Source organism: Puma concolor, chromosome A1, assembly GCF_028749965.1.
Source record: "Puma concolor isolate L17-30 chromosome A1, mPumCon1.1.hap2, whole genome shotgun sequence".
NCBI lineage: Eukaryota > Metazoa > Chordata > Mammalia > Carnivora > Felidae > Puma > Puma concolor.
In genome coordinates this window covers 240,608,552-240,635,405 of record NC_141667.1, presented here as the reverse complement: position 1 = coordinate 240,635,405, position 26,854 = coordinate 240,608,552, and the positions used below count along the sequence as shown (strand labels likewise).

General features: G+C 39.7%; 1 protein-coding gene across 5 annotated transcripts in view; it reads right to left on the bottom strand.

The window, feature by feature from the left end:
• Positions 1-1,613: 1,613 nt before the first annotated feature.
• XPO4 (exportin 4) overlaps positions 1,614-26,854 on the bottom strand; it is a 118,056-nt gene continuing 92,815 nt past the window's right edge. For all 5 annotated transcript variants that reach the window (XM_086715264.1, XM_086715258.1, XM_025923565.2 and 2 more), the window contains 11 exons: positions 26,528-26,705; positions 20,698-20,857; positions 20,049-20,218; positions 18,017-18,191; positions 15,154-15,447; positions 13,932-14,112; positions 12,446-12,564; positions 10,809-10,939; positions 10,148-10,265; positions 9,630-9,722; positions 1,614-6,575 (listed from right to left, as the gene is read on the bottom strand). In XM_086715264.1, the coding sequence (XP_086571390.1) occupies positions 6,378-6,575; positions 9,630-9,722; positions 10,148-10,265; positions 10,809-10,939; positions 12,446-12,564; positions 13,932-14,112; positions 15,154-15,447; positions 18,017-18,191; positions 20,049-20,218; positions 20,698-20,857; positions 26,528-26,705 (1,817 nt within the window). In that variant the 3' untranslated portion in view covers positions 1,614-6,377. The remainder of the gene's footprint in view (positions 6,576-9,629; positions 9,723-10,147; positions 10,266-10,808; positions 10,940-12,445; positions 12,565-13,931; positions 14,113-15,153; positions 15,448-18,016; positions 18,192-20,048; positions 20,219-20,697; positions 20,858-26,527; positions 26,706-26,854) is intronic.

Sequence of the window (26,854 nt, the reverse complement as noted above, 5' to 3'; positions counted from 1 at the left end):
GACTATCCAGGGCAGTGCAGTTATAAGAAGGGGTGCAAATGAATATTGCAGCCTAAGATCTCAGGATGTTAGAAGACTAACCCTGGCAGCAAAGTAAGCCAGAATGAACACTATCAAAACTTAAAACCACTAACTACCGTGGAAATAAAAATACTTATTAGCACACCCCTATTTAACTGTCCTTTGCTTCAGTTTTTTTCATTCTTCGACTCCAGGAATCCTCAGAGACTTACCTCAGTTCACTGTCATGCTAGATGTTAAAAATAACTTACCAGGAAGGAGGTTGGTTCATGGGCTAAAACTAAGGCAGTGCACTGCTATTAGTACTGTATGGGACTTCTGAGTAGAAGACTTTCTCATTAGTTTCACCCAACATGCCTTTGCTTCCACTTAGTTTCAAAAAGAGAGTCAAGGGGCGCCTGGGTGGCGCAGTCGGTTGAGTGTCCGACTTCAACCAGGTCACGATCTCGCGGTCCGTGAGTTCGAGCCCCGCGTCGGGCTCTGGGCTGATGGCTCAGAGCCTGGAGCCTGTTTCCGATTCTGTGTCTCCCTCTCTCTCTGCCCCTCCCCCGTTCATGCTCTGTCTCTCTCTGTCCCAAAAATAAATAAACGTTGAAAAAAAAAATTTAAAAAAAAAAAAAAACAAAAAGAGAGTCAAACTGAACTGCCATTTGAAATGACAAAGAATGCACAAGACTCCATCTGGGATGCGACGCTTAAAACACAAACAAAAATGTCAACCTAATCAATGCACCAAAGGCATTATTCACAAGCCACTCAACATAAAATGACTATTTTTAGAGAGAACCATTAAAGATGACTATTTACAAATACTAATTTTTATATTTGGGGCCTTTAAAATCATTTATGGCTCTCTTCAAGAGACAGGTGATCAGCCTGTGCTTGAGGTCCCCCTCGAATGTAAGAGGGGAAACAAATACTCAACATGCACTCTACCTACTGTACCTCTTAAACAACCTGCTTTTTCTTATCTACCCTTGGAGTGGAATTACATTTCAACATAACCTAAGAAATACCATTATAAGTCAATGAATATTCAAAGCAAAATCAAGTTTAAAATAAATATATTTCAAAATGCATTTCCTTTTCTTAAAAAAATTACTTTTCCACTGCACATGTTTACAAGATTTAAGATTGGGTGAAAGGTGAGAGTGTGTAAGTCTAACACAGAGCAGGATGGCAATTCTCCACTTTCCCTGAAAAGGCCGAAAAGAAAGACCCGAACTACTAAAAATATTTACTACAAATATGCCCAAGTCCAGTGATTTAACTAGTCACTCTGAAAATGTTTCTAAAGCCAGGTGAGATAAAAATCAATATGTTCAATATTACAGAATATAAACAAAACCTTTTCTTTCGGAATCCTGAATACTCTCTTAAGGTTTGGGTATTTTCCCAGAAGGTAATGCAAATCTTTATCTATACAGATATGTCTCATCCCATGTTTTTTATTTAAAATTATTTTATGACTGTGTAATGTCCCCAGTGTCAATCATCCTATGACTGTAAATGAACTAGCACCATTTCAATAAGCTTCATAAAATAGCCTAGCTAAATACCCATGAACAAATCACACATGGTCAAAACAAAAATGTAATAAAAATATTTAGTGAAAAGACACATTTTTAACTCCCATTTATGGATTTAAAAAATACAAATAAAATTTTATCAATTTGATATTCAGCTTGTAACTGGCTCAATACATAGCCTTGATTTATTTCCTAAAATCATATTGTAGCATCTTTTGAAAAATTAAATGCAACTTTATACCTTCATTAGTAATGTTAATAGAGGTAAATATTTAAACAGTATACTCTCGTCCCTGGGTCTCTTAAAAAAACTGAAAAGTCTTAGTGTAAGTTTAAAATTTATTATTTATAAATTTAAAAAATTTTACACGTGCTGAATGGTAGCAGTGCTAACATTTTGTGACCATTAAACCACAAACTCACTGCATGGAGCTTCTTTCTTTGTACAGAGAACCAAATCACAATCCCAGTACTTGCAATGTGTCAGAAGTTTATGTGGTAAAAGACACCACTCCAGGAAGCCTGGGCTCAGAACACACTTGAGGTCAGATCCCCATCAGGTCCATAGTGCGGACACAGTATTTTTCATTTCAGGCTAGGAAAATGAGCTATCAGTACATACCTGACAACTCCTAGTAGCTAAGACTGAAAAGGAGAAAACTAAATCTCTCCACCGGTGAGAAGGGCTGAGAATAAGGGAGTAAAACCCCAGTGGATGGGTGGAGGAAGATGGTTTCGGGTGCGGCTCAGGAGTCTCGGGCGTAAACTGCACCTCCCAGTCACCACCAAAGCCGTCTTACAGAGTTTGTCTTTCCAAAGTAGAGCGCGCTACCGGCTAGAAACAGATCCCTTCATCCACCCTCCTCAACACAGAACGGACGGCCATTATGAAGTCTGTAGCTTCACGTGGACCAAACAGATCCTCTGGCGAAGTACGTCCCGGGTTCCCATTAGAACCAGTCAGGAATAGCTCACACTTCTCACATCTAAACCTAAATATTTAAAGTTCAGCCTGAACCAGGGCACTTCAAATCAATTTGAGCTCAGCAATACACCAAACGTGGACATTTGTTAATTTTAGAGAACCAATTTTTAACGAATCCTTAAATGTAGCATTTTACCAAATCAGAGAATATCCATTTACATTTTAAAACAATTTAAAACATTATTATATCCTCAAATCGGCTATGCTGTTTTGTAGAAGAATTTATAGAAAATTAGGTTAAAAACTTACATCCAATCAGTTCCTTATTCTCTGGTTAAAAACAAAAGCAAAAACTCTAAGAAGTACTGAGGTTCCTTGTGCCTTAACAGCTAATATTTTATTCAGGAACCGATATCCTAATTATCCGTCAGACATAGCTAACTTAGTAAGGTTTAATGACAACCGCTTCTAACAGTAAGTGGCAAACAGAAACAAGTGGAACTGTAACAGACAAGAGTCTTTTAGGGGTTCAACTGACACTGAATAGTAGGACACTCGAACTTGAAATCCTTGAAACTGAAAGCTAGTTACCTTCAATACTTGAGAGATTCATACCAATATAAACAGAAATGGGATATATGGTGCTATTAGAGAGACAAAGACTTGACATCTTGGGAAAAGAGAAAGTTCAATCAAAGACAGCAAGGGGAGTGTTACATATTGCCGAGTGGGGGCAAATTATAGAGATGCTTGGTTTTGAAGTGAAAACTGAAAAAGGTAGTAACCATCATATCTGAACAGAGTAATGTAATATAATTAGAAACACGGTTTACAATGAAGGCTAAATTCTTTGAAAAATATTGCAAAGTGTTTTTTTTTTTTTAACGTAAGCTGTCACACTTTAAACCAGACAAAAAACTCAATGCAGTGATGTTAACATGCCCCCCTGTCTTCGAACAGATTAAGAGGCAACAAGGCAGAAAAGACCCAGATAACTGTGTTGAGAAGGACGCTGTCAAACACTGCCAAGCAGTTTGACCCAGGCAGTCACCCGTCCAGATGAACTGTAAAAGCAAACCAATGCTTTTAACAGAGCTACAAGAAGACAGTTACAGGTGCTGTTATATGGATAGAAATTGTGTATGGACCAAGTCCTTAGTGATTGTGCCCTGGGATTCTGTAGAGATTGTGCCTTTGGGAAAACAAATGGGCAAGGAAAATAAAAGAAGTAAGTCAAATAAAGAATGAATTGAAACGAGAAGTTAAAGGATGCTATACATGAACAAAAGAAACTTTATAAAACATAAAATTCTAAAAATCATATCCTTGACAGTGTCCCTTTAACATATAAAAAGGGGGGCACAAATAATGTTTTTGTTTTTAGAACTCTTTTTAACAACTTAGTTTTAATAGTAGAAATCAATTTACTAGAATTAAGCCAGTGCTCTTTACATCCACTGGGCCAAGAACATTAAAACAAAACCCAAAAAACTAGCGTCAATAAACATAGCCAAAGACGAAACTGGACAGAGTAAAACAAAAGACCCAAACGCTAAACAAATATTCAATAAGGCAAACGTTAACACAAACACCCTGAAAAGAAGTCTTAGCCGTTGCAATTAAAGTGGCATCCCCGTTACCTAGAAAATGGTGGTTGCTTTTTCCTCCAGTTTGCCACTACTCAACGTTCAGGGGACACTGGAAACATTATTTGGTCCAATCTGAAGTAAATCTCACTTTAACTGAAACTGATCTAATGAAATTGCAGGACTATAATAAAATCTGAGCAAATTTAGCAAATACGTTTCTGTCTAGGAAGAAGTTATTAAATACGGACACCTTTTTATTTACCAAGGTATTTCTTTCCTACTCATCTTTATTTATAATAATAATTTGATCATAGTTTTGTCACGGCAGACCTACCCAGTCAGTTGTGTATTTCAGTGTCCTTTGGCAAAGGGACTATTCTTATCGAACACACAGATACACACTGCTCATAACTCTTAAGAAAGCATGAGGGAGCTGGGAAACGTAAAACACCAAGAAAGAACATTGCCACAAGTTAAGGGAAAAAAAGAAGAAACCTAAAAATAAATGCACTTGTTCAAAGTGTTCTTAAAAATACGTGTATTTCATGAAGAGCGATCTTAGTTTTTTCCTAGCTGTCTTTTAAGATGTTTTTGCTCCACCTCAGTTATTAGTCAACAATAATCGAATTAAGAGTGACGTTCCTCAAAAAGTTACGGCCTTAGGCTTTGCATTCACTCGTGTCTAACATCACATGCACAGGTTGGATGTAATTTAGATGCTCCAGTTTTGTTAACTGTGAGTAGCACGGAGTTATACAAAGTTCTGCACAGCATCACGTGTGAAGATGCATATACTATATGCAATTCAGATATGAAGACTACGTTCGAAGGACAGTTGAGCCTGTAGGTGTCAAGGACACAGCAGGAGAAAGCCCACCCCTTGGAAGCAGTTTCAGAGCCAGCCTGTGCCAGATTCCTGTCACTGTGCTGTGGGATTTTGACATTGCAGTGGGCAGAGCTTCATATGCCGGCAGTTTATAAATTAGCTTTCATTTCCATAATTTAAGCTGGCACACAGAACTAAGGGGAGCATGGCAGCAGTACAAAAGTCCTGATTAGAAAAATCAAACTAGAGGATCTAAATAGGAAGTTTTTAATCTCTTAAATTAAATGTACATGGCTCCTGTGAAATGAGGAGAATGTCCACTCTAGCGTAATTATTGCCCCTAATGCCCCAACGTAGAATAGTCTGTATGAATCAGTAATTCACATCCTTTAAAATAGTTATTGCTTAAGCAAGCCATTCAGAAATAGATTATTAGCCATGGGCTATGTGGCTGAAGAGAAACATACCCAAAAAGTTAGACTACATACGAATGAGACTTTCATTTCACTCATAAACCCAACATAAATACACGATCCAAAGGGCACCAGATTCATAGCAGCTAACACCCTAAACCAACTCTGAAGCATCAAGACTTGATTTCTTACTAAAACAAATCTGCTCTTTTTTGTATTTTCTTCTTAAAATTAAGGCAATGAAATGGCTACAGTTCCTAAAGTTCTTTTTATGGAACAAAAATATACACCCACTTTCCCCCTCAAGTTCAGGCATCAGAGTGTGACTGGAGTCTGTATCACACAAAGCCTGCAACACCAGGCTGATGTTACAAACAACAAAGAGCCAGAGTGTGTGACACAAGAAGCCAGCAAACACCTGATGTTTCTTCTTCCCGCTGAATTACAAACCGAATCATCAAAGGGAGGAAAAGTTTGAAAGCACAAAACCTCGGAAGAGTTTCCACTGTCTTTTGCATTGATTCAAAACTTGTGGGGTGGCAGAGGGGAGGAGTGTGTTAAAATGAAGAGTCCAAGGCCCAACAAACAGAAATTCTGACTCTGAGGGTCTACAGTTGGGCCCAAGAATCTACCTTTTCACCCAGCTCCTCCAATGATGCAGGTGGTCTATGGACAACATTTTGAGAAACAATGCCGAGCATATGTCCATCTAATATATTTAATTTAACAGAAAGTCTACACTTTGGCTAGCCACCTAATGTTTTGATAAGGGGGAAAGGCACTGAATGTGCATTTCATGGTGCCCATATCTGTTTGCACATATACGGAATTGAAAATCTTAGATCACCATTCAAAATCTACAAGACACATATGACAGACTGTGGCTAACACCCAACAGTGGAAGCTGATTCAAAGGTGACCTCTCCTGTTTCACTGCATTACATATCAAACTTTCAGGCTCTCCGAGATCCAAAACGGCCAAAGAACTGAAGAACAGGACAAGACTCAAGTCAGCTTTTAGCAATTCAGTGCACTTTGCAGAAAGGATCTAAATTAAGCATAAAGTTTTGTTGTTTATTTTACACAAAGGAGGCCACCAACATTTGCCATAAACTCTTCTAAACTCTTTAGGAAGGCCATCTTCTGCTTCCGGTCCAGCGTCGGAGGAGTGCTGCTTGCGGTGAGCTTGTTGAAGGCATCTGCTAATCTCTGGTAAATAACCGGGTCTTGCTGACTTGACAGTAATGTTTCAACCAACTCGGAATATTCAGCCTATTGAAGAGATAAAGTGTATACGTAAGAACACTTAGCTTCCTCAAATGTCACACAAGTAGATGATATCAGGTACTACCTTGTGGGATTTCTGAAAGGCAGGGTCTGACAACGGCTCTTCTTTTGCATTAAAGTACAATTGTCATATAATATTCTATTAGTTTTGGGTGCGCGACACAATCATCCCACATCTAAATACACTGTGAAATGATCACAATAGCTCTTTTTTTTTAATTAAAAAAATATTTTTTATGTTTATTCATTTTTGTTCAATTTTTTTTTTTTAACGTTTATTTATTTTTGAGACAGAGACAGAACATGAACGGGGGAAGGGCAGAGAGAGAGGGAGACACAGAATCGGAAGCAGGCTCCAGGCTCTGATCATTCAGCCCAGAGCCCGACGCGGGGCTCAAACTCACGGACCGTGAGATCGTGACCCGAGCTGAAGTCGGACGCTTAGCCGACTGAGCCACCCAGGCGCCCCTGTTTATTCATTTTTGAAAGACAGAGAGAGACAGAGCACAAGCAGGGGTGGGGCAGAGAGAGAGGGGGACACAGAATCTGAAGCAGGCTCCAGGCTCCGAGCTGTCAGCACAAAGCCCGACGCAGGGCTCGAACTCACGAACCGCAAGATCATGACCTGAGCCGAAGTTGGATGCTCAACCAACTGAGCCACCCAGGCGCCCCACAATAGCTCTTTTTACTGATTAATATTCACTGAAAGTTCACTCTATTCCAGGTACTGTTCCAGTCTTTTACATTAGTAACTCACTTTTTATAACAATCCTATGAACAGCAGTACAAAAAGTACTGTTATTCTCCTGATTCACAGATGGAAGTACATACATATAGTGAAATTAACATGTCTAAGATCACACTTTCTTTTTTTTAATCTTTATTTATTTACTTTGAGAAAAAAAGCATGTCAGGGAGGGGCAGAGAGACAGAGAGGGAGAGAGAGAATCCCAAACAAGCCCCACACTCAGGGCAGAGCCCGACACGGGGCTTGATCCCATGACTGTGAGATTATGACCTGAGCCAAAATCAAGACTCAGACACATAACCAACTGAGCCACCCAGGAAGCCCAAGATCACACTGCTTTTAAGGAAGAATCCAGGCTGCTTGGCTCCTGAAGCCATGTGATTACCAAGTTTGTTGTGTTGTCTCCTCTCTATTTTTCAACCACATTATTCATATTTATTTTGCATTTTATGCATAGTCTAAGTCTGCAACCTGACTCTCAAGCATTTCCCAGGGCTTTCTACAGGCACCCTGTCCACACAGCTCTGAGGACAGCAGACCCGTACAAGGCAGACAGGAGCTGTCTGGGAGGGGGTGGCACAAGGGGAGGGGTATATTTCAGTCCTTTCTCAAGGTGAAGGTGCAGACGTACCTCCAAACCAGTACTGGACTCAGTGGCTCTGGGAGAAAGGTCAGGAAAAGGGACCTAATAAATATAGGAGCACGGGGGGGGGGGGGGGGGGGGGGGGAAGGGATGGGGGAGAGATATGTAGTGCTTCTACTTTTAATGCCCCTTATAATAAAGCCTTATACAGAAGAGAGAGTGTGGGGTTAAGGAACATTCAACCAAAACAGCTTTCTAAGATAAGCTCTCTTGAGAAACAAATGAACAAACAACAAAAACTGGTCTGACGCTATTTTTCATTAGCTTCTTGGGATATCGTAACGGACCAAAGGGTGAAATGAAATATTAATTGCGTTTGGAAAAGAAGAGTAAGGCACTGGACGCAATCCCTGACCCACAACACAAGCAGGGAACCAGGGTGGCCACCCTAAATGCCCTATCCAAGAGACATACCTACTCACAGAAGAGTAAGTATAAACTCCAAATCATTTCCCTATTCAAAAGACATGGTGGTCCCTCTGGGACCAGACCAGCAGATCTCATGCTAGCCAAACCTAATGCCTTGCTCCCTTTTTTACAATGTGTGAATATGTTGTTGTTGTTGTTGTTTAAAGGCATCTGGAATGCAATGGCTTATACATATGGGGACAAGACATCTATCTTCCTAGCAAGCAACAAGGAAGTAAAATGACACAGAAAGCCCACAGACCTGAGATGAGCACCATGTGCAGAGAGGACAGCAAGAACCCAAGCCCCAGAGTACCTTCAGCTCGGAGCGTAGATGGTATAGGGAGGGAATCTTTAAGTTGTATGAAAAGGCCTCAAAATCCTATCTTTCTTTAAACAGGTAAATAAAACCAAGCCCTGAGTGCCACTCACAGCAAATGCAATGGACTCTATACACTTTAAGGGGAAAAAAAAGGCAAAGCGTTTAACAAAAACCAATTGCTTAGTCATGCTGGGACGTGTGCATGTGCTAGGGGGTGGGGAGACCAAAAATTGGGGAAAGGAGTGTTGGGAAACTGGGGCAGCTGATGATCTAATATGGTTCTTCTCATACACTTGATGGGCACCTACTCTACCAGAACAGGGAAGGGACAGGTGAGCTAGCGTAACTTTCCTCCCATAACGTTAACCCCAAACAGTGAGTGCGTGCTTCCGGGTCTTTAAAGGCTCAACAAAATAAATTGAAACAATACACTCCTTTCCGTAGTATAATATGAAGCAACACACTTTCCCTACCATGACAGGAAATAATACACTGTTGATTTCCGCACTTTCTCAAGGCAGATCCTCTGGGTCCCCAGTCTTCTTCGTCTGGTCTCCCTTACAAAACTGTGAGTTCCTCAAGGACAGAAACTGTGCCTCTACTATTCTTTCATGTTAATTCTTGGTTCCAAGCACACTTGTTTACAAGGACAAGCTTTAGGGCAGTGATCAATGCAAAGGATGATTCAGAACAGGGGAGAAGGGAAAGTAAGTGCTTATTCACTGACAAACAGCTTGTCAGAAGAGCTAATGTGGAAATGAAGAAATACGCCCTCACTGAAAGCAACTGAAGCACTGAGTCACAGATTCTCTAAGAACTGGGAATATCAAAGGCCCACTATCTGCACAAACAATCTCTTTGCTGGAAAAAAAAAAAAAAAAAGGGAAGAGACCCAATGAAGAGACTTGTGCCCAGTACCTGATGCAAGCACACCAACGTGTAGAAAGCTTCACCGGCTGCAGTGGTCATCTCTGTGTTGTGCTTTTGCAAAACCAGCATATCAAAAACCAGCTGAAAGGACATAATACAAAACCTCTAAATAAAAATACATGATGATCGTACAATCTCCCATCCTGTGTCTAATCCAAAAAAGACAAAGAGGGGTGGCAGTTGCTCTTATTTATTAAATAAATCTGAAAATGGAAGAAAACAGCTTTTTAAAGACCCAAGGATTTATAACAACAGAGGTTATTCCTTGCTGCGACATGTGCCATCATAAATGACCAGACTGTTACATTTGCCACGTCAGGTTCCAAGAACACACAAGTGGAGAATAAGGTGTCCAGGGAACTGATCTCCAGAAAAGCACAATGAACAGAAAGTAATTCTTTCCTGCCCTCTGAATGACGTAAGCGTTGCCTCATTCGAATGAAGATTTGCAGGTACGAACTGTACCAAAGCAGATGGCTTCACGACATGCCAGCCGAACATCTTACCTTTAGAAAGTGCCGTGTTGCTAGAAAAAGTGGTGAATCTGTTTCCTGTGCTTTTGCACACTGCTCAGCTAATGGCGTCAAAGCTTCCAGGCAAAGCTGGCAAACTTCCGAACTCATTCTGATCATGAAGGTCAAGGAACAGACTAGGTGTATTTAACTTATAAAAGATTAAAAAATCATGGCTATTATCAAATTCTAGGAATGACCACAGTTAAGTGAGTACCCTAGTGTGCAATATGTCTTTACAGGGTTGCGAGCTACACGACAAAAGGTTTCCAGTGTTTCGGAGAGGGTCTCGGACTGTAGATTTCTAATGTGTTTCTGATCATGAGCACACAACTGATAAAAAGCCTTAGTATTCTCTACTACCGGGCAGCTGAGATCAGAGACTCAACAACATTCGACGACATTACTAATTGGGGCTCTTAATGAAAGAGTGACTTTCGGACCAGGCACCAAAAGCCTTTGGGATTGATCTGTGAACGGAGGACAAGATGAGGTGAACTAATAAGAGAAACACACAATTAGGGCTGTTAGACGACAGCTTTCTTATGAAATAAAACTAAACACAAAGAAAATTTAAAAATACAAGTTTTTAAAACTTTGGGAGATTTTTTTCCCCCCAAGGGATAAATGATAATGATGTTCATTTAAAGGATATGATGTCATGCCTAGTTCTAGAGAGTACATCAGACTTTTAAAAAGATCTTCAGGAAGCTGTGGTATTTTTTCAGGAAAAATCTCACAGATAAATGTGATTAATTTGTAGTACTGATTACAAAGGGTTGGAAACTGAAAAAGAAATATTAAATATTTAGATGCTTAATGATATCTAATTTCTATTTTCATTAATGCAATAAAATAAATAACCAATAAACTTGTAAATATAATGATTTCTCTTAAAAGAATCAAGATATATAGAAAACATAAAGATCTAATTAAATATAAAAATATGTTTCAATAAAGGAAATATTTTAGTAACATGAAAATAATGTACAGTAGAAGCAATTATCTTCTGGACAGTTAATAAAAGCTATCGCCAATTCCAGATAGTCTTGTTTACCTTGAAAAAGTAGACAAAGCAGCCAAATTTCAAATAATCAAATGACCTATAATTAAAACCCTTTTGCAAATGTGTTTATTTGATTTCCAGCATGTTAGAAAAATACCAGAAGGTAATACAGATTAGGATTATGCATGAAATAGAGTATTCACTTCTTCACACTTCTAAAAGTTGGTTGGACAGTCCTGGAAAACTGAAGTAAAAAGTAGGCAATCTACAGTTTAGCAATTCTTAAGAAAATACACATCTAAACATGTAATGGTTTATTTGATGAGAACCTCCCCCCCCCCGCCCCTGCAACCAAACCAAAAACCCTAAAAGAAAGCAATATACAGAGCTTACGAAACTTCCCCCTCCGACTGGTGGCCACATGAACACTCAGCTCACGGGTCACCAATCATCTCCCAAAGACACTGCTCAAGGAGAGACACATGTGGTCCCCGCCCACTCTGTGGGAATCTGACAGCACCTCCTACTCCTCAATGCAACTTCTAACCACTTCTCAACCGCTATTTTCTTCCTTCCCACGACCGACCTCTCTTTCCCTCTCCCACTCTACCTCGTTCGTGTTCCACACACATGAGCACGCACACACCTCCCTCTTCCTTCCCAGCCATGTCTTTGTCCCCACCCTCACCCTCTGTGACAACTCACGAAAGAGACTCCCTTCTTCTGCGGTACCAAAGGAGGAAGAAAGGGCAGCCTCGTCACCACCACACCCTCAATACTGACTGATGACCCCGAGACAGGACGTCGTCAGAATGCACACAAATTTAAAAACCGTTAGTCTTGGTTTCTTACCATCCCATTTCTACATGGGGTTGCTGGAAAATGCCTTCTGCTGCTCAATCCTTAAAATCAGAGAATGATGTTCAAAAGCATGAGTGGAATACACCTAAACATATAACTTAATTTGCTTAATGACAAATGAGGGAATCAAAACTGCTAACATCAGAATTCAGTTTCTAAAAGAACGAGTTTTTTTTCTGTCACTAATTATCAGTGAAGACAGGACTCTGGGGCAGGATTAAATGAGGGCATGAACCACGTACTGAGCTGCATGCGTGAGTATAAATGACACACAATGGGAACCAGAACCTCTGATTTTCGTGTGTACTTAACAGATAAGCAGGTACTTATACCTCCTTAATTAAATCAGAGGTATATTCTTGTCTACAACATCTTTGAACTCCAAGCAGACAGTTGGGGTTTTCACATTCACTGTCTTCAATTACCTTCAAAAGATCTTGTGACATCAGGGGCAGAATGAGGTTCACTCCATACAGAACAACATCAGCCGCGGACACAGACCTGTTTGCCGCCTGTCCTGGCTCATGTCCTCTGAACACCTCATCTGTTAAGACAAAAAGGTAGTCTTAGAATTGCAACATCGATAAACCTACAGAGTTACAGGTATTCCCGTCTTTGTGAGAAAGTAACAAAAGATGAAAACCACTAAGCCAAAATATATCTATGAGTGGACATCTGATCAATCTGGCCCTGGGTCATCCCTTTGTATTTCATTTGTCAGGGTCTCTGATGCAGTATTCCGTGTTCACATTATTATTCTACAGTGATGGAAACTAACGCTTCATGTTTTAAAAAGTAGAATCGAATCTACTGACAAGGAAGTTATACTATGAGTTAAATAATTTCCACAGTAATATTTATTTTATCTATTAGGTGTGTGAAATTTTTCTATGCTGAAGAGGAATGGGGGAAAACAGAAATTAAAATGTTACAGAAGATGGTAGTTAACAAATAACTACCAATATTAAAAAGGCTTATTATCCTTAATCCATATAAAATGCATATAAATTAAGAATCCTCCTAAGACCTAAATAGGTAAATGAGGAAAATCCACAAACATCTATCAAACCCAGAGCCTAATGAAAAACAGTTCACTGCAATCATTAATGAAACAATGGAATTAAAAAAAATTTTTTTTAACCTTTATTTATTATTGAGAGACAGAGGGAGACAGAGTATGAGCAGGGGAGGGGCAGACAGAGGAGGAAACACAGAAACTGAAGCAGGCTCCAGGCTCTGAGCGGTCAGCACAGAGCCTGACGCAGGGCTCGAACTCACAAACCATGAGATCATGACCTGAGCCCAAGTCAGACACTTAACCAACTGAGCCACCCAGGCGCCCTGAAGCAATGAAAATTTTTAATGAATACTTAAAAAAATTTTTTTCAATGTTTATTTTTTAGGGACAGAGACAGAGCATGAATGGGGGAAGGCAGAGAGAGAGAGACACAGAACTGGAAACAGGCTCCAGGCTCTGAGCTATTAGCACAGAGCCCAATGCGGGGCTCGAACTCACAAACCGTGAGATCACGACCTGAGCGGAAGTCAGAAGCTTAACTGACTGAGCCACCCAGACGCCCTTTTAATGAATACTTCTGACTCATTACATTAAAAATGACTTTTAAATGATAACATTTAAACTTTTTAACGTTCATTTATTTTGAGAAAGAGGAGAGAGTGTGTGACTGCACATGAGCAGAGAGAGAGAGAGAGAGACAGAATCCCAAAAGCCGGCATGCGCTGGGAGTGGAAACCTACGTGGGGTCTGTCTCATAAAGGTGGGAGCCGGACGCTTAACTGACTGAGCAACCGAGGCGACCCCCCCTTTATTTATTTACTTAGTTTTATCTTCCTTTGCTTTACAAAAAAGATAATTAAAATGAAATTCAAAACCCTCACACCTCACCTTACCTGTATCGCTAAAATCTATGAATTCTTTTGACAGAAGGTTAGTGAGAAGTTCCATGATGAGAAGCAGGTCTTGGTACTGTTCTTCCTCTGCTGTAACATCTATTCTTTGCCGCCCCAAGTTATTCTTAGAATATACTTGCAGCAAAGTAAGGCAGGCTTCATACAGGTTCATAGCTTTGGACTGTAAGAGAACGTGCATAAATCATACTTAGTTGGGAAAAAATATCAACCCTAAAAGAAACTTAAAATTATAATCTAATAAATTTACTCTGGATCCCAACAGTAGCTCAAACACTTGTTTGAAACTCTTATAAAACATTAAGAAAAATGAAACAGCATGCATTAAAGATTGCAGTTATGTTTTAAAAATTAGCAGTTTTCTAACAAAATTTGACATCCATTTTTTTTTGTTCACTTGATAATACATACTAGAGAGATAATAAGATTTTGGCAACAGAACTGTTTTACTTCTGCTATTTACCTCTGTGTATACTATTTATTATTTTCAGATTTAAAACTGTTTAACTTGCAAAAGCACAGTGTACCAAACCATGGTCTTAAATATCAGAATGGCAACGGCCTGCCCTCTCAGTCATGCATCTATGGCTACATTTGTAACATTTATAAAATAACCTTACTTTTGAGCAAGTGCCTTTGATCTAACAGCAACAACAACAAAAATTTACAACTCAGGAACCCACATGAAATGATTTAAAACAAGATTTATGCTAATCCACAGACAAATACAAATATATTCCTTTAAGGCAGTTTTAAAACAGCTTTCTAAATGATTTCTAAACAGGGTAAAAAGTGTACCTGTGGTTACTGATTATAAAAGAATTTAGCCTGTCTAAATTATCCATTTGATTTATAAAGCAAAGATACAAACTGTCATTTAAAATTTTGAGCCTCGAGTTTCAACAGACAGAAATTGGTTAAATTTTTCTACTATTTGTCTTATCAAACACGCCTCATTTGAATGGCTTTGACTGAATAAAATACTATATCTCAAAGAAATTACTGGTTTTACTAACAGTTTTAGGTCAGAACTGACTTTCCTTCCATAAGCCTTCCCCTGGATTTTGAGTTCTTTTGAAAAGTTCTGAAGTCTTTTTGAAAACTCCTTTGGATAACATTCACAGAATTTAAAGGAAAGTGTCTGTTACTTTGTTATACTTTCAGGAGTTCTAATCCGAAAGAGGAAAAATTAGAAAGTGCTTACCTCTCCAAGATAGCATATCTGTTTATGTGCAACTTCCACAAAAACTTCTATTATGAGATTGACGGTCTCTGGGGTATTTTTGTAAACTTCCATCAATCCAATGCAATTGGTAAGGAAGTCCATCAAAAAATTAAAAAGAATTGCTACGTTGTCAATCTGGGTAGCCTCCGCAATGCCACACAGGGCCTCCAGCGTGGCCGTGATCTCCTGCTTGACTTCCTCCTGCTGGCACATCTGCTGAAAGTTTTCTTGATTTATCACTCTTAAGAATCGCTGCTGAAGTGGCTGAAGGACCTGTCAAGTTAAAGCATCATTCTTCTAAAAGTTTAATTCCCACGATCCCTTTCTTTCAGCTTTACTCCCTCAACCTGGAGATGTCCCTTCTAAAACATTTCTGAAAGCACCGAAAACAATGATCAGAACTACATGCTATGTTCCCCATCACGAGGGGACGCGTAACTTCTAACCTACAGAAAGAACGAACACACAGTACACTGGTCCTTAGGGAAACGGAAATCAAAACCACAAGGCGACATCGCCTCAGGTCTTTTAGAATGACCGCCATCAAAAAGACGAGACAGAAAGGCTGGCAAGGATGTGGAGAAAAGGAGACCCCTGTGCACTGTTAGTGGGGGTTGTCAACTGGGGCAGCCGCTAAGGAAAACAGTGAGGAGGACCCTCAAAAAATTAAAAACAGAGTTACCATATGACCCAGTAATTCCACTGCTGGGAATATATCCAAAGGAAACCAAGACAGCACTTAATCAGACGTCTGCGCCCCCATGTTCACTGAAGCATTATTTGCAATGGCCGAGACATGAAAAAAACCTGAACGTCCATCCGTGGATGAATGGAAGGAGTTGTGATACATATGCAATCATACAGTTAGCCGTACAAAATGAGGAAATCCTACCACTTGTGACCACAAGGAGGAACCTTGAGGGTACACGTTAAGTAAGTCTGACAAAGAAAGACAAATACCATATGATCTTACTTAGATGAGGAATTTTAATACAATAAAATAATAAAATAACAAAACAAACAAAAAATCCCAACTCTCAGAAAAAGATCTGTAGTTGCTACGGTGGGGGTGGGGGGAGGTGGGAAAAGGGGGATTTGAACTTCCAGTTGTAAGATAAATTAAGTACTGGGAGTGTCACGTATAACATGGTGACTATAGGTGAACACTGCTGTATGACAGATAGGAAAATTGTTAAAAGAGTAGATCCTCAGAGTTCTCATCACAAGAAAAGAATTTTCTTTTGTTGTTTCTTTTCATTGTACTTATACGAGATCGTGGATGTTGACTGAAGTTCTCGCGGTAATCACTTCATAATATATATAAGTCAAACCACTGTGCTGTACACGTTTTGAACTTGCGTAGTGATGTCAATTACCCCATAAAAGTGGAAAAAGTATTATTTATGGAAAAGCAAATCAGCACATGCTATCACCTCACTTTCTAAAGTAATTTAGGTTCCAAAAACCACAAATCACGGAACATGACTTAGTCAATGCCATTCACAGAATTCTGTCACTATCATCATCTCTTTCCAGTGGATTAACCTCCCCCCTCAAAAAGATGAAATTTAAGTCTCCAAAGGGTCAGAGAGTAAGTATCAACGTTGAAGAATATGTCAACTCTGGCCCAACTATCCAATTACAATTTGGTACAGAAGCAGCCATAGATAAAATATAGACAATTGAACATGACTGTGTTTCCATAAAACTTTACTTAGAGAGAGAGACAGCAGGCCGATTTTGGTCCGTGGGCTCCAATTTGCCAAACCCTGCTCTACATTCAGCTCTGGACTGTTTTTCTCCTTTCCAATTTCTGTTGGCATAGAGTATAACTTCAGAAAATCAGTCCTGTCCTGAGTGAACATGCATATTCATGAAGATATCTTAATTCTAAAGCTATACATATGATAAAACAATTGTTTAAACTAGAAATATATGGTCAGCCTGGTTTTCTTCTGGTCTGAAGTCACAGATGACTGCCAAATTCTGTTACTGTGTCCCTTCTCAGACATTAAGAGCACTCTAGTCACAAGGATTATAGGCCAGCCACCTATACTGCTACCTCTTGGTTCCTGACTTAAATCTAACTTACATAATGCAATGTGTTCACAGTGGTTATTGGTTGATTATGCATCCCCCCCACCCCCGCAACTGATATGTTGAAGTCCAAATCTCTAGTACCTGAGAATGTGGCCTTATTTGGAAACAGGGTTGTTGCACATATAATTAAATTGAGTTCATTAGGGTGGGCCGCTAATCCAACGACTGGTATCTTTACACCGAAATGCACACATGGAGAATATCATGTGAAGATGAGATTATGGTGATGCTTCTACAGCCTAAGAACACTAAAGCCTACCAGTCAACCACCAGCAATTTGGCAAGAAGCCTGGAACAGATTCTCCTTCATAGCCTTCAAAAGGAACCAACCTACCAACACCTAGACCTTGGATTCTGGTCTACACAACTCCAACAATACATTTCTGTTGTTTGCTCCACTAAGTTTGTGGCACTTTGTTACAGCAGCCTTAGCAAACTAATAATAATAATTTGTACCTCCTCATCAACAGAAGCAGATATTTCACTGATTCTTCAGGCTCTCATTTGAGTTGTGGGCAAAAATGTGCCCATACTACAGGACGTTTGACAAAGTCATCACATATGCAGATATGGGCAAATTATAAGATGGTATTTGTAAAATAAGAAGCTTCAACCTATTCCATTATAAAGGGAAAAACATTAGAGAAGGTATGACTGAAATGTTTCTGTCTCCACAGAGTATTTTATGCCACCACATAGGGTAAAACATAAGAAGGTCGATCCAAATAAAGGAAACTATTACCTCTGTCCAATACTGCTGTTTGGTTTCTGTGTCCATATGTGCAAAACCACCCAAGACAAGAGCCTTCATCAGTGTCCTCTGCACGGGACTTGACAGGAAGTTCAGAGGTGGGCTTCGACTTGCAAACTGCTTGGCTAAGTTCCACCAGTTTTCACACTGAATCACTAAGTTTGCTCTAGAAGCACAAGTAACAAAACAAAAGATGTATTACTTTACACTGTGTGTATACCGAGTCAACAAAAATGGAAGGTAACTGAATTTAATTAGTTAAAAAAAAAAATTTTTTTAACATTTATTTACTTTTGAGACAGAGAGAGACAGAGCATGAGTGGGGGAGGGTCAGAGAGAGAGAGGGAGACACAGAATCTGAAACAGACTCCAGGCTCTGAGCTGTTAGCACAGAGCCCAACGCGGGGCTTGAACTCACGAACCACGAGATCATGACCTGAGCCAAAGTCGGCCGCTTAACCGACTGAGCCACCCAGGCGCCCCTAATTAGTTTTTAAAGTATAGTATATAGTAAACTGATATAAACTTTGGAGTCACACAAGTCTGTGCTCAAATCCCATTAGTTGTTTGACAATGTAAAAATTTATTTATTTATTTATTTATTTATTTATTTATTTATTTATTTATTTATTTTCAACGTTTATTTATTTTTGGGACAGAGAGAGACAGAGCATGAACGGGGGAGGGGCAGAGAGAGAGGGAGGCACAGAATCGGAAACAGGCTCCAGGCTCTGAGCCATCAGCCCAGAGCCCGACGCGGGGCTCGAACTCACAGACCGCGAGATCGTGACCTGGCTGAAGTCGGACGCTTAACCGACTGCGCCACCCAGGCGCCCCATGACAATGTAAAATTTATTTACTCTCTTATTTAGTTACCAGATCTGTAAAACAGGGTAACAACAGTAATAACAGCGTTAACTCTCATGGCTGATATGGATACTATAACTAAATAGTTACAATAAAATTAAATAAAATACTATATATGAAATGCTTGAAACAGTACAGTAAATTACAAGAACTCAATAAATAACAGTCAATGCTAAGAGTAATAACAATCACATTCCTATATAGTAAGAAAAATGTTTGGGGGTACCTGGGTGGCTCAGTTGGTTAAGCGTCCGACTTTGGCTCAGGTCATGATCTCACAGTTCGTGAGTTCAAGCCCCACACTGGGCTCTGTGCTGACAACTCAGAGCCTGGAGCCTGCTTCAGATTCTGTGTCTCCCTCCCTCCCTCTCTGTCCCTCCCCTGTTTGTGGTCTCTCTCTCTCTCTCTCTGTCAAAAATAACAAAAAAGAAAGAGGGGACGGGGGAAGAGAGAGAGAGAGAGACACACACACGCAGAGGGAGGGAGAGAGGAGGAAAAATTTCCAGAGTTTGTTGTAGAAAACACCAAAACTCTTAATTTGCACAATTATTAAATTATCAAGTTTTTCTCACCTTTATTTTTATTGTTTTTTAGGTTTATTTATTTATTTTGAGAGAGAGAGAGAGAGACAGAAAACAAGCAGGGGAGGGGCAGGCGGACACAGAGAGAATCCTAAGCAGGCTCTGTGCTATCAACGTGGAGCCCAATGTGGGACCCGAACTCATGAACCATGAGATCATGACCTGAACCAAAATCAAGAGTCAGACGCTTAACCGACTGAGGCACCCAGGCGCCCCAAGTTTTTCTCATCTTTAAAACAGAATAATAGGATATCTGAAAAAATTAAATGAGACTACTAAAGTGTATTAAAATGTTTTTAAAACTATAAATTACTAAACACATATGTTTCTCATAAGAGTCTTTGATGCCAAATCCTTGAATAGCCAAAGCAATCCTCAATTGTACCATGAGAAAGCTCTATTTACATTTATAGCAATAATATGATATTGACTGTGTCTTTTTTTTTTTTTTTTAAACACATTGCTCCAAAATGCAGGGTCTATTTGCATTTAGGACCATGTAACTATTTGCCACTTCAAAGACCACACACACACACACACACACACACACAATCAGCCTCCAATAATCACCTTACCTTTCTCTTCTTTCCACCAAAGTGACAAGGAGCTGCACAGTGTCATTTGCAAGGTCCTGCTCACTACTCCACACTGAGAGGTTACTGATGACTTTTTGTAAGAGGTAGCCAATAATCCACTGAGAACCTTCTGTATCTGCTCCAAATGCTGTACTGAATGGCAGACTTATCTTAAAGGAGAAAACAAAAATTTTAAGGTCAGAAAGATCAGCTTAAAAAGAAGTGCACAGAAAAATCAAACTGAAGTTAGCATCTAAATCTGGAGTACCGTTTACTTCGCATCAATTTTATAAACGCATTCATTTCTGGGAGTCCAAAATAAAACCTCCTCAACCCACGGACATCTTCCAATGTGAGTTAACTTTACTCTCATTAACACACTAACATGGTGTTCATACCAAACACAAAGAACGTAAATTAATCCATTCCCACTAGTAATCTATAAATTAATATGGTCAAAATAAGCTGAATCAAACGATGTGCTCTAAGGAAAGGTATTAAAATCGTTCATCGTTCATACAGTTCTCTTCAATGTGGAAGATGTTCAGCTCTTAGTTACATCTCGATGAGAAAATCACCAGGAAAAATATTCTCATTTCCACAAGTGTCGAATTCATAAATCCAAACAAAGCCAGTTTTATATTCTGACCTGATCGTATAGCTTCTCATCCACCAGGAGGTAAGTCTTTGCCCAGCGTTTTAGGAACCAAACAATGTCTTTGCCCATTTGAGGGCTTAGGAGGTGAGTGAGGTCTGCTCTTATTGCTCGAGATTCAACCTCTGAAACTCTGAGAACAGCAGATAATAGCCTGTAGGCATAAAAAAAGAAGTCGTTTATTCTTCCATTTATTTGGCCGTCTAATAATATTTGCTTCTGAAAAGTCCTTTTTGTTCTGTTTTCAACTCTCTGAATTTAGGCCAGGCTATAACTTGAAATTTTCATCAGCAGGATGAAAGTCCCCGTTCATTGCTGACCCTTCAGAAGCAGGAAACAAGACTCAGTCATGGGTAGAGACATCCTTCTGTGGAAGTCTCAGCATTACCATCCACAGAGATTTTTCACATTCGAAATGGACAGATACGTACAAGTAAAAGTTCAGAGTAAAGGCTACATTCTGCAGCCCTTCGTCACTACTTCACTCCAGGGTTAGCCCTGTTTATTTTGACACATTTGTTATTTTATGGTGGAGGGTCTGGTAACTGACTTATCCAGAATGCTCTGAACATTAAATCTTGCCTCTGAATTGGACAGTCCTATATACTTCCTAACAAACTTGATTCTTACTGGTATTTTAAAATGCAAGTCTTGCTAAAAAAATTATCCACGTAAGCGTGCATACTGTCCTCTCCTACACTACATAATCCATACGGCTGTGTGGTGTTAATAACGGCATGATATGCAGAGAAGTTAGAAAGTCTTGTTCCGGGGGTGGGAGTAGGAGAGAAGAGAATCCGAAGTGATACATATGTAGCTTGACTTGAGCTAAAAGGCAAAGAAGCTGAGGATGTAATTGAAAGGATCCATTTTAACATCATTTTACAGATATCCTGCGCCAAGACCGGGACCCTAATCACCTGAACCTTGGCTTCTGCTGCTTCTCTTTACTGTTCTCAAGATGACTACAAGTATCTCCCTGTAATGAAATCTTACATTTCAGTTCTTTGTCCAACTGTAGATCTCGAAAGTACTAGATGCTGTTTATCGCCCTACCTTTTGAAATAATTTCTCCCCTTGAACCACACAGGTTTTTAAGTTTCTGCCCCCAGAACATCCTTCTTCCCTACATAACACCTACTCCCCATACTACCTACCAGTGCTCAAATTTTCAAAAATTATTTTAGGGTGGAGATGAACGAAAATACTCCAGGACCTCGCACTACATTTAAGTTAATGTATCAGATTTTTCCCGTAAGAATAGTTTGAAATGATATTTATAATCTGCAGCCTAACAGAATTTGAATTAAGTAATTACGGGAACTTTCTAAACTTAGGCACAGGAATTTAATTATCAGTGTTTTGGTACCCACCATCATCCATTTGAAAAACAAGTTTTTCTTTAACAGTTGGAAACTTAATACATTCTTTTTCTCCTTAAATTCTTATTTCTTTTCCCCACAGGTTATCTTTCTGTAATACATTTTTATAGTCATTTTTATTGATCATACCACATCCATCTCTGAAACAAATGTCTAGTTATTGAAAAGTCATTTTAAAAAATTCCCAGTGACCATAAGACTTGGTTCTAAAATGTGTTTTGGACTTATTAGTATACAACTGAGTGAAGTATAACACAAATTTAAATTATTAAACATAGGGGTGCCTCAGTGGCTCGGTCAGTTAAACGTCTGACTTGGGCTCGGGTCATGATCTCGCGGTTTGTGAGTTCGAGCCCTGCGTCAGGCTGTGCTGACAGCTCAGAGCCTGGACCTTACTTCGGAGTCTGCGTCTCCCTCTCTCTCTCTGCCCCTCCCCTGCTCGCGCTCCTTCTGTCTCTCTCTCTTTCTCACAAAAAAATAAACATTTAAGAAAGTTAAAAAAAATTATTAAACATAAAACTAAAATTCTATGCATTTGTGAATGAGATTAATGTACCAGGATTTTGTTTTTCCAAATTAGTTCATGCATCTGTGAAAAAAAATGGCTAATTAAAAAATAAATTATTTTTAAAAAATTAGCAGTCATTAAAAAAAAAAAAAAATATATATATATATATAAATTCCTTATTCTTAGAATGAGACAGAGTTGAGCATAATTTGATTTGGTTCCTTTTTCATTTTTATAGAAACACTGAGAAAACCTATTCACATAAATGGAAAAAGCAGTTTTAAAATAGCAGGGTTCCTCAATTATCTGAACCTAGTTTTATGCAAAACATCACGAAGATCTACTATCAAAAACTATTTTTAATCATCTCTTAGCTGACAATTTGATTTCCTGAGCGTCCCGTAACGCAAAGGGCTGAAAAGCTCCTGACCTGTAAAGTCCGTGTCACCCGCTACTGGGTCATTCACTCCCGACACCACACACACAATTCGGAACCGTCGCTTTATCTGGCACCGCACGCTTTGACGCACCCGCCCCTCCGTTACGTTAAGACTCAGAACGAGCAAGAGCCTTGCCTTTCTCTGGCAAAGCAGGAGCAACGTAAAGCAGCGCGGGCTCCTGCAGCCTCACTGCCGCAGCCCGTCGGGCGAGCAAAATCCCACGGGGCCGCCTCTGACAGAACCTGTCACAGCCACCTGCCTCTTTCCACCCCCACTTTTACCAGTGGAAACGCTTCCTCACCTGCCTGGTCGCCCTTTGAACCCACCTTCCACGGTACAATCCTGCTACTACCGTCTGACCGGTCCACCTGCCCGTTTCCGACGTTCTTCACCACTTTCACTCCTACCTCAGTCGCCCGATCCCTGGTGCCAACCCTACTTCTCCACCTCCGGAAACGTCTCTCCCCTCCACGTTCACGTGAGCCACACCACACTTCCTCTTGCTTTAGGCCACGCTCTCCTCCCAGGCCTCGGCCTCTGCTGTTGCCGCTGCCTGGAATCCTCTTCACCTTTTGCTGCATGTTGCAAACTCCTACGCATCCCTCAACTATCTGCCTAAATAAATAAATCTCTCCAAAGCACCCCCTGATCCTTCCCCTGCCAACCGCCTGGGTGGCTCAGTCGGGTTGAGCGTCCGACTTCGGCTCAGGTCACGATCTCACGGTCCGTGAGTTCGAGCCCCACGTCGGGCTCTGGGCTGATGGCTCAGAGCCTGGAGCCTGCTTCCGATTCTGTGTCTCCCTCTCTCTCTGACCCTCCCCCGTTCATGCTCTGTCTCTGTCTCAAAAATAAATAAACATTAAAAAAAAAATTTTTTTAAATAAATAAATAAATAAAATAAATAAAGTGTAGTTGACACACACATGTTACATACAAAACATTTTTTAATTGTTGATAATTCCAATTTCTTTTTTTTTTTTTTTAATATTTATTCATTTTTGGGAGACAGAGAGACAGAGTGTGAGCAGGGGAGGGGCAGAGAGAGAGAGGGAGACACAGAATCCGAAGCAGGCTCCAGGCTCTGAGCTGTGAGCACAGAGCCCGATGTGGGGCCTGAACCCACAGACCGTGAGATCATGACCTGAGCCGAAGCTGGATGCCTAACCGACCGAGCCACCCAGGCCCCCCGATATTTCCAATTTTTAATCCTACTTTAATTTCTTAAGTATGGTATCTAAACATACTTCATATTTCAGACAGCACTCACAGTTTCCCATACTCTACAAATTAATCTTGAATTACTTTTGCATTCATAAACCAAAAGTCTGCAAAATGAGTCAGAGCTTGTTAGTTTCTCACATCTGCTATTATCACTCTGATTCAGACCACTATCATCTTTCTCTTGGATTACTACAACTAGCCTCTTCATTGGTCTCCCTGCTTCCATTTTTGTCCTCATACTTTACTCTCAGTGCAGCAGAGGAATCTTTTTGCACAGTTCTGCTCAAACCTTACGACAGCACCCTACTTCATTCAGAGCAAAGGCTAAAGCCTTGATCTGATATCCCTCTGTTTTCCCTTCTATCTTGATCTCCTGACAAAATTCCACCTCATTCTGCTCAACCCACAATGGCAGTGCTTACTATTGCCTGAATATGCCAGACGTGCCACAGGGCCTTAGCATTCCCTGTTCGCTCTGCCTGGAATACTCTTCCCCAGGCCTTCACGGCCTCCCTCACCAACCTCAAGTCTTTGCTGACAAGTCACCTTCCAAATGAAGTCTGTTACTGATTACACTACTTAAAATTACACACAGTCCCCGAATCTGCGCTCCAAATCCCCTCACCCTGTTCAGTTTCTTATCTAGAGCACGTAGTCTTCTAACACTATTTTTCCTTCCTTCCTTCCTTCCTTCCTTCCTTCCTTCTTCCTTCCCTCCCACCCTCCCTCCCTCCTTCCTTCCTTCCTTCCTTCCTTCCTTCCTTCCTTCCTTCCTTCCTTCCTTCCTTCCTCTCATCCATTCATTATCTTTCTCCTACAAGGAGCTTTAAAGGAGGAATGATTTTTGTCTGCTTTGCTCACTGATGTATCCCAAATGCCTACAACAGTACCTGGTACTCAACTAATTATTTGTTAGAGGATAAATTCTTCAAGAAATGTGAACTTTTTTACAAACAAGGAATGTTTCTCTCATACGCCTTTCAATTTCACATTAATTCTTTGGACTTAAAAAAAAAAATAGGGTTTTTTGTTGTTGTTGTTGTTGTTTGTTTTTTTGGTTTGTTTTCCAACCCTCCATAGTCTGTGCTCTCAGATACAAAAATATTTTGCTCCCACACTGATACCTTAGACTGGCAAAAATTGAAAAAGCACTGAAAATACAAGGAAAGCATACCTGATGGTACTGCCCAGGCAAGAAATATGACAAAGAATATAATATGGCAGCCCTCTGAAATGAGCTGCCTTTGAAATTAACATTCACCATGAATCAAACCAAAGCAAAAGCAATGATTTTCACAAGCAATTAACCTAGCGCCTACAGTAATCCCCAAAAGAAGAGATAAAAATTTTGCAAAAATAGAGCATTGATATTTTATTTCAAACAAGAAAATAAAACAATAAAGGAAATAAATTCCTAAACGTTTCCTTGATAGTTCATTAAAAAAAAAAAAAATCCTGTTTTCTACTGCACAGGTATAAATGATATCCATGTATTTTTGAATTAAATTGAAAAGATGAAGGGGACAGCACCCTGCTTGAGTTACTGATTCTGCAATTGACAAAAACCAGTGTTATTTCATTATTGGTGTATCTGCCTGCAACTTAACTTTAAAGATACTGAAATTTCAAATGTTGGTTTTAAATCCACTTGTAGGAGGATATTCGGTCTAGGTTTATCCTTCCTTAATTTCACCATTAAGAATTAATGAAAATTTTGCCACTACTCCTAGGAAGATCAAAGTGAATTCTCATTTGAGGCACACAATTGTCTTCTAACTTTACCTGACAGGACACTCAAAAGTTTCACATATTCAGAACAAATACTTCAATTTTATAAGGTAAGAATCATAGTTTTCCTTCAGAAAGCCACTGAAATGTAGTTTTAGCTTTATGAACAATAAAAACTTGCCAATGTTCACCTGGTGTCTAGGAGGCTCACAGACTTTGACTCACTCATTTAGGGCACCTGCGCCACATCAGCACTGCTTTCTGATGGCCAAGGGACATGTCCCTTCAAACTTACACTGTATCCAGAATAATTTGACAAGTGTTTTCCTCAGTACAGGATATAGCTGTCAATTCTCACCAGAGTGGCACTGCTTAAATATACCCAGTACCTGCCATCCTTGTTTATTTCAAGGCTTCTCCAAGTTTTATTTTCTTTCACGTATCAGATTTACAATGTGGCCAACACAGGAGTCATCTACCCATCAACTCAGAATTTATTTAAAACATTATCAATTACAAGAGCACAGCTATAGAGTTCATATTACCTAATCACAGAATCTGTTCTGTTGTACCCTGGGATGGAAGAAGCCTTTTCTCCTGGAGATCCCAAAATTTGAAGTGTTGTATTAATGTCAACTTCAGATGAATGCTTAATGGAATATTCCATTATTTCTGGAGGTATTAGCGGAGTCTCTCCCTGAGTATCATCAGCTAAGAGGTAGCCTTCAGTTTAAAAAAAATTAAAAACGAACACTTAACAAATCTACATTTATCAAATTGCACTATAAATGTTCTCAGTTTTATCTGATTTACATACATATTAAGTTGATGTAGAAGTAAATTATAAATGTTAATGTTAATTTCAAGTTTGA